This window comes from Priapulus caudatus, unplaced genomic scaffold (assembly GCF_000485595.1).
Source record: "Priapulus caudatus unplaced genomic scaffold, Priapulus_caudatus-5.0.1 Scaffold516, whole genome shotgun sequence".
Lineage (NCBI taxonomy): Eukaryota > Metazoa > Priapulida > Priapulimorpha > Priapulimorphida > Priapulidae > Priapulus > Priapulus caudatus.
In genome coordinates, this window is record NW_014577577.1 from 55981 (window position 1) to 64780 (window position 8800).

An 8800-nucleotide genomic window follows, 5' to 3' on the forward strand; every position below is an offset into this window, starting at 1 on the left:
CTCTCTCCTCTCTCTTCGCGCGGTCTCTCTCTCTCTCTCTCTCCTTTCTTCTCTCTCTGCTCTCTCTCTCTATCCTCTCTCTCTCTCTTCGTGGCTCTCTCTCTCTCTCGCTTCTCTCTTCTCCCTCTCTCTGCTCTCTTCTCTCTCTCTCTCTCTCTCTGCCTCTCTTTCTTCTCGTCTCTCTCTCTCTCTCTCTCTCTCTCTCTTCTTATGCTCTCTACTCTCTCTCTCTCTTTCTCTCGCTCTCTCTCTCTCTCTCTCTCGCTTCGCTCTTCCCCTTATTCTCTCTCTCTCTCCTCTCTCTCTCTCCTTCTGCCTCTCTTCTCTCTCTCTCTCTTCTTGTGTTCTCTCTCTCTCTCTCTCTCTCTCTCGCTCTCTCTCTCTCTCTCTCGCTTCTCTCTCCCCTCTCTTCTCTCTCTCTCTCTCTCTCTCTCTCTTTCTCTCTCTTCTTGCCTCTCTTTCTCTCTCTCTCTCTCTCTCTCTCTCTCTCTCTTCTTGCTCTCTCTCTCTCTCTCGCTCTCTCTCTCTCTCTCTCTCTCTCTCTCTGCCCTCTATGTTCTCTCTCTACTCTCATCTCTCTCTCTCTTCTCTCTCTCATCTCTTTCTCTCTCTTCTCGCTCTCTCTCTCTCTCTCGCTCTCTCTTCCCCTGCTCTCTCTCTCTCTCTCTCTCTTCTCTCTCTTGCCTCTCTTTCTCTCTCCCCCCCCTCTCTCATCTCTCTCTCTTCTCTCTCTCTCTGCCTCTCTTTCGCCTCTCTCTCTCTTTCCTCTCTCTCTCTCTCTCTCTCTCTCTTTCTCTCGCTGCTCTCATTCTGCTGCTCATTTCGGCGGTTGCTTTTCTGTCTCTTTCTGCTCTCATTCTCTCTTGAGTTACCATCTTATATGCACACAGTCACCCTTACACACACACACACACACAACAACACACACACACACACACACACAACAACACGACACAACACACACACACAGCAACACCACACTGGAAGGCTAGTCACATTGGGATAAGATTTATGATATGGCTAGCAGGTAATTCTAAATTGGCTTGGTAATGTTAGCTATTTGCTGGTAGTACATCAATTTTTGTAAAATGTAATAACAATAAATACCATGCGTCTATACGTGCATGATTTATTTAATACGAAAATAATTATTATGTCGTCCCATATAATTATATATAGCCTATATATATATATATATAGCCTATATATATATATATATAATTATATAATTATATAAATAACGTATAGTTATAGAAATAGTACACGGGCCAGATGGACATATCTTGCTGATAACCACAGGCACTTGGAGCGTTTCAATAAAATATAATGCTAAATAAATACGAAATCTATTTACTACCATAATGCTCATCTGCAACAAACCCTGTCTGCCGCCATGGCTGCCGTTGCACACTGACACATAAATATATAGTTATATATTTATGTGTCACTATATATTTATGTGTCAGTGTGCAGCGGCAGCCATGGCGACAGCCAGCGTTTGTTCAAATTGTTGCAGATGAGCATTTGGACGGCATTTGCAGGAAATTGTCGGCAATAATAAGTGAAAGAGAGTATAGAAACATTAAGACTTTGGTAGTAAATAGATTTCGTATTTATTTAGCATTATATTTTATTGAAACGCTCCAAGTGTCTGTGCTGATAACAGTCACCGGCAGACAATAGATCTCGAATACAATTCGAAGTTTCTTCAGTTCGATAGATCTCGGAAGTTTCCAGACACGTACGAGAATTCTGCTGAGAGAACACACAGTAGGCCTCATGCATTAAATCTTATACATGACCCGTTACGTGCTGATAGACGCACTGACGATACCATGACACCGATGAATGGCAACGCGAACGCCACGATGCACCGGCGTTCAAGTATGAACATCTTTACGTTCGCAGGCGATGACGAAGTCAAGATGGCCGAACACGCGTACGCAAACGTGGCGACCCCTGGCGACCTGTCCAGCGTGCGCTGGTACGAGTCGCCGCTCAGGCACTGGTCGTCGATGGCGCATGGCGAACACAGGGAGCTGTGCTCGGTTAGCTACGCCGCGCTCAACGCTAGAGACGCGATGCTGGCCACGGGCAAACTCTCACCAGACGCCATACCAGGTACGTCATGTCGTGACGTCACCAGCTGTCCGAAATTTCAGCGCGAGCTCTTTACCACCTGTGATAAGCTTACCCCTATACGTGGCTATGTGGGCGTGTCTAATAGTCCGCATGGCGCATTTGATTGGCGCATGGGGATTCGATCTTCATTTGCTCATGCTCAATGCATAGGGGTAAGCTCGTCTTAGGGGGTAAGGAGCTCGCACTACATCGGGCAATAAAAAATTATGCTAAATTCAACGAAAGGATTGGCGCTGTCGTTGTTTTCTCACCTTTGTGTTTTGTTACTCTTTTTACGTCTTACTGATTCACATGTATCACATGTAGCATGTCATCCCACCTCGCCCATAAACTCTGCTTTCGAGCAGCATAAATTAATTGTTTCATTTTTACCTGAAGATTGTGTTACGCCCTAATAATGAATTGCACGCATCACACGTGGCACGCTCTGTTTTCAAGCAGCATCAATAAAGCGCGTGGTATTTGATGAGATTAATTAGATGACGTCAGTGACAGAGAGCGATGAGGTGCATGGAGTAATAGGAGGAAGAGAAGAAGAAAGAAGACAAGTTATTACGATGTAGGAATATCGTCATAAACATCATAATTAAATACTAGTCCTAATTAGATACTTATCCTAATTAAAGACAAGAACACCATTGCGTCGTCGTCTCTGTTATTGTACTCTGTGATCATACATCACCACTGAGCTGTACAAAATACCAGTTTTACTAAAATGTTATTACATACAGTTCAGTGTTCACCACATAAGTATTGTTCTTTCGGAAGCGTGATGACCGCCAGGTGTCGCCACTGTCGCTGTAGGTCACGTGGCGATGGGCGACGGCATTCTCGGCATGGAGTTCTCGGGTCACGGCAGCGACGGCAGGAGGATCATGGGATTGCTGTCGGCTCAGGGGCTGGCGACGACCATCGATGCCGACGTCAGGTTCACGTGGCCCGTGCCCGAGTCGTGGACGCTACAAGAGGCCGCCACAGTACCTTTGGCCTACGCTACGGCCTACTATGCGCTAATAGTGCGGGGCGAGATCAGAAAGGGGGAAAGGTATGCATTACTCGTTGTATTTCTCAATCAGTTACAGATTACAGATTAAATATATATGATATGGTGATCGTTTGGCGTATACTAGTACGAATATTGACTACTAATTACGAATGTTACTTTCACGGTGTTTACTACTGATGAAGTAATTCTAAATACTTTGATACTAAATATTACACATTTAATTCAGTAATTAAATTTACACGCATATATATTTTGTTGTCAACATTTTTTTGCCGAGAATTTTTAATACGACTGATCACGGAGAAATTTAAAGATGGAGGTTTTTTTAATTTTAAAGATGGAGGTTTAAAAAAAATTTAAAGATGGAGGTTTATTCGAAATTTAACGATGGAGGTTTTTTAAGATGGCCGCTCACGGCGCATGTTTAAGATGGGCGCTGCGCTATTCTATCGTGCTGCGCTACCACAGGGTACTGATACACTGCGGAAGCGGAGATGTGGGACAGGCGGCCATCTCGGTGGCGCTGCACCGTGGATGCGAGGTGTTTACAACTGTCGGCTCGCACGAGGAGAGAGAATATCTGAAGCACAAGTTCCCACAGCTGCAGGGCACACACTTCAGCAACTCACGTGACGCTAGCTTTGAGCAGGAGATCCTGATCGCCACCAACGGGAAAGGTAACATTGGTGGGGGCATTAGTTGAGGGGGTGTATATACGTATATATATACGTATGTTATTATTCATATAGCAACTAGTATTTTGCTCGTGATGTTGCGTGTAGGTAGTAAGTGACAGGTGCGAATAAAACCAGATTTGAGCGAGATTTTGATTACACCGTTGGTGTAGAGTAGCACGGATATGTTGATGGTATATCGATGTTGATTGGCGTATCACTGAACGCTTGATGAGTTTACATTCCCTCACTCACAGCTGCGTTTCTCCCTCACGCCTCCGTCTCTCTCGTTCGCGCTCTCTCTCTCTCTCTCTCTCTCTCTTTCTCTCTCTCTCTTTCTCTCTGTCGCTCTCTCGTCTCTCCCTCCTCTCTCGCTCAGCCCCTCTTCTCCTCTTCTGCCGTATGCTAATGCTCCTCTCTTGAGATCTGTCCTCTCTCTCTTCTCTCGCTCTCTCTCTGCTTTTTCTTCTCGTCTCTCTCTCTCCTCTATATATATATCATATATATATATTTCCTCTCAGACCTGATACCTCCTCTCTCTCTCTCGTCTCTCTCTTACTCTCTTCTCTCTCTCTCTCTGCTCCCTCTCTCTCTCTCGCTCTCTCTCCCATCTCTCTCCTCTCTCGGTTCCCTCTCTCGTGCATACTTCTCACTTTCTCGTTCACTGAGTCCCGCCGCCCGTCTCTCGCAGGCGTGCCATCGTCGTGGCTCAACTCGCTCGCAGGACTGTGCGGCTGCAGCGGAGCGCTTTTCGTCTGTCTCGCTCACAACATGGCCGCTTCCTCGACGTCGCGCATGGCGCCGACCGACGATTGTAGCGACGCGTCGCTTCGCATGGCGTTTTTCTGCGCAACGTCGCCTTCCACGGCGTCGTCATCGACGCTCTCTTCGAGCCCGACAACGACGACTCGCGAGGCGTGCGGGCCGCTGGTTGGCCGCAGAGGTATCGAGGGCGAGCGGTTGGCGCCATCTTGGAGGTCGAGCTGTGTTGCGGCGCGATCGCGTGAGGGCGGCGCTGCGCTGGCGTGCGCAGGGGGAGCATGTCGGCAAGGTGCTGGTGCAGGTAAAGTGTTGTGTGTGTGTGTTCGTGTGTGGTGTGTATGTTGTGTGTGTGTGTCGTGGGGGCTGGTGTGTGTGTTAGTGTGTGTGTGTGTGTGTGTGTGTGTGCTGTGTGTGTGTGTGTTGTGTGCGTGGTCGTGTGTTGTGTGTGAGAAGTAAGAGAGTAGAAAGAAGAGAGGTATAGTGTGTGTATGTCTGTGGTGTGTGCCTGCGTTCGTGCGTGCGTGCGCGTGTGTTTGTGTGTTTTCTACTAGCTACTGCACTGTAAAATAATAATGATGATGTATAATAATAATAATAATAATAATAATACTAAATAAGATAAAAATGTGGAATACAATAGACGAGAATGTGTAAGGCCAAGTGGTGTTGGAGGCCTTGCTGCTCTCAAAAGATTGGTTTTGAGAGAAGAACCCTTAAGAACGTCCCTGGCCTAACACACTGGCCCAAGAAGTGCAAAAGATCGCAACTACTGGAACAGCACACACATCCTGGAAAATTTCTGGATTGAATCCCTATGTCCAGGTTGGGCACACGGTCAACACAGAAAGCCACCGACAAATGCGCGTGATCCACTTTGGAAATGAATAATAATAATAAATAATAAACAAAAAGTACTCTTTCATAACAATAGGTAACAATAAATAACAAGCGCAAGGGGGTGCGCTGCAGTAGTATCGCCCCCATAGCATGAGCGGAGATTACCAGTCTAACTGCTCCCCGGCAGGTGAGGAAGGAGGCAGAGATGGACTGTAAGTAACTATGACAACACAGCTCTACGCGCGTCTGTGTGGCCTCACAACCAGCTTGTCACCGCCTACAAGTCGTACATCATCAGTGGTGGGCTAGGTGGCGTCAGACTAGAGCTGTGTCAGTGGTTGATCGAACATGGAGCTCGGAACATCGTTCTCACCGACCGATCAGGCGCGATGACAGTAGATCGTACTATCTGTCTGTCTGTTCGTACGTTCCAATCATCCATCGTGCCGTCCCTCCTCCCTCCGCTCCATTCATCTATTCCATCCGATCGCATCCATTCCATCGCATCCATCCATTCCATTCATTCCTGCCATACCATCGCATACCATGACTCATGTCATCCATTCATCCACTCCATGCCATCATCCATCTCATGTCCATCCATCCATCCACGAGCCATGCCATCCATCCATTACCATTTACATCGCATGCCATCCGTCCACCCGTCCTTCATTCCTCCGTCCGTCGCCCTCACTATCACCTCCATACCATCCATCCATCATAGACCATAACCATCCATGCCATTCCATTCCAGTGCCAGTCCATCCATCAGCCATCCATTGCCATGCCATCCATCCATATACCATCTATTCATCCATCCATCCATCCATTCCATTCCATCCATCCATCCATCCATCCATCCATCCATCCATCCATCCATCCATCTATTCATCCATCCATCTATCTATCTTTCGAATTATAACATAGGAGTATTAAACGCTGATGGGTAAAGTTAATAATGAGTTCGGTAATGCTTAGGTTAAGTTATTGAACTCCTCATACTATCTACACTGGCTGCAAGAGCGATATGCAAACGACGCTGCGGCGTTACATACGCGACAGGTTACCAGCAGTACAGACTGGCGCAGTGGCGGGCTCTGGGTGTGAGAGTGGAGGTCAGCAAGATGGACGCTAGCGTGGAGGCGCAGGCGAGACAACTGATCGACGTCAGCCACCAGATGGCGCCAGTGGGCGGCCTCTTTCATCTGGCAGAGGTGAGAAGCCGTGGTTTTGGCTGTGTAAGCTGTTCAGAAGAAATCAATTTAATCGGGGATTTACCTAGATAAAATGTTCATAGATTCACGATAAAGCTTTAATATCGTAGCTTACCTGACTCGAATACAATTTCTTATCTCAAATTCCATAGTTTTTTATTCACCTACTTTCGTATCTTTAAGTCAAATGAAACGCTTTCCTTTACTTCAAAAACTTGTATTACTGGTGCAAAATCACATCCCGTCTATAAACGACACTTTTGATTTTTCTCTTAAGGTGCAGTTATTCAGTTAAACCACTACAATCTAACGAACACATTTCTACGAGTGACATTTCTGGCGTTTTCCCTTGCGTATAATAATTGCGTAATATAGTTTATATAACATAACCTATATTATAGTTTTCAATTTACTGTAATTGCTTATGCAACGCGTTGACAGTAATCGTTAGCACAATAGATTCATTCGTCCGCTCGATCCTCCATTCTAGGTGCGGAGAGACGGACCGTTCCGAACGCAGACGCCACTAACCTTCAGCGAGGGCAACAAACCCAAGATGGCGGCCGCAGTTAACCTTGACCTCGTGACTCGCGACACGTGCGCCACCACGCTGGACTGGTTCGTCGTGTTCTCGTCTGTGTGCTGCGGCCGTGGCAACGCGGGGCAGACGAACTACGGTTACGCAAACTCAACCGTGGAGAGAATCTGTGAGAGACGTCAACGGGACGGCTTCCCTGGTGAGCTCGACTCTGTGGTCGCCACTGGTTATACTAACCTACGATATAACTATATAGTATATATTAATATTAATATGGATATCGCTATATACTAACCTACTATATAAGTATATATATACAGTATATATATTAGTATATTATAGAGATCTTTCTATATCTACTAATCTATTATATAACTATATTCTATATATATAACTGATATAGCCGTGCAGCACCTAGGTTTGCTGTCGCCACCGCCATCGTCGTTGTCATTATCGTTATCGCCGTCGATGTCGTCATCGTTGTCGTCGTCGACAGCATCAGTATCGTCATCGTCGCCGTCTTTATCATTCTCATCGTTCTCATCGTTATCACCGTCGTCGTCGTCGTCGTCGTCGGCGGCGGCGGCGGTGTTGACGATGGCGGCACCGGAACGATTACGCGTGTCTCCGTCCGCAGCGTTAGCGATCCAGTGGGGAGCCGACGACGCAGGGCCGACTCGCTGCGTGGCTACCGACGACGACGTGGGGCCGACACGCTGCCTGGGTGCTGACGACGACGCGGGGCCGACACGCTGCCTGGGTGCTGACGACGACGCGGGGCCGACACGCTGCTTGGCTGCCGACGACGACGCGGAGCCGACACGCTGCTGCTAGTGCCGACCGACGACGTGGGGCCGACATAGCGCGTTGGCTGCATGCTGCGACAGGACTGACGCGGGGCCGATCACGGCTGCATGGCTGCCGACGACGACGCATGGTGCGCAGGCTCGCAGCACGTCGCCTCCTGCAATGCAGACGTTGGATCAGCTTCTCCAGCAACCTTCTCCCGTCGTCTGCTGCCCGCGTGCTCGCGAGAGTGCGCGCGCGCGGCCGTCGCGTCGGTGAGACCGTCGGCCATAAACGACGTCTTGTCGCCGACATGTGTGGGAGTCGCGTTCGTGTGGCCTGAACGACGCTGTCGTCGACAGTCGCGCGGTGGTTCGGCCTGAAACGTATCGGCTTGGTCGCGACGTCGCGTCTGTGCTCGGCCGAACGACGCTTGTCGCCGACCGCTCGCGTCGCGGGTCGCCTGAACGACGCTTGTCGTGACGCGTGATGTGTCGCGTCGCGGTGGCATGAACGTACGGTTGTCGTGACGTCGTAACTCGTCGGTATTTATATGACGCTCTGGCGCCTCTACCGACGCTGGGATTCTTCACTGGAGTTGAGCGTTCTGGTACGAGAGTGAAGATATGGAGGAAGGAAGAAGGGGAAGGATACGGGAGGGAGTGCAGGGAGGGAGGGAGGAGGGAGGGAAGGGAAGAATCGGAGGGAGAAAAAGGAAGGATGGAAAAGGGGCGGTAGAGGGAGGAGAAGAAAGCAAGGAAGGGAAGAGGGTTAGGGAGAGGTGAGGGCTGAAGGGAGGGAAGACAGGTAAAGAGGGTAGGGATAGGTAGGGAAGGATAGA

General features: G+C 48.6%; 1 protein-coding gene across 1 annotated transcript in view; it reads left to right on the forward strand.

Annotated features, from left to right (window-relative positions):
• LOC106811213 (fatty acid synthase-like) overlaps positions 1–7904 on the forward strand; it is a 30974-nt gene extending 23070 nt beyond the window's left edge. The window contains exons 19-25 of the mRNA XM_014814769.1: positions 1909–2121; positions 2947–3187; positions 3617–3834; positions 4514–4885; positions 6484–6635; positions 7126–7372; positions 7585–7904. Of these exons, the coding sequence (XP_014670255.1) occupies positions 1909–2121; positions 2947–3187; positions 3617–3834; positions 4514–4885; positions 6484–6635; positions 7126–7372; positions 7585–7904 (1763 nt within the window). The remainder of the gene's footprint in view (positions 1–1908; positions 2122–2946; positions 3188–3616; positions 3835–4513; positions 4886–6483; positions 6636–7125; positions 7373–7584) is intronic.
• The last annotated feature ends 896 nt before the right edge of the window (positions 7905–8800 follow it).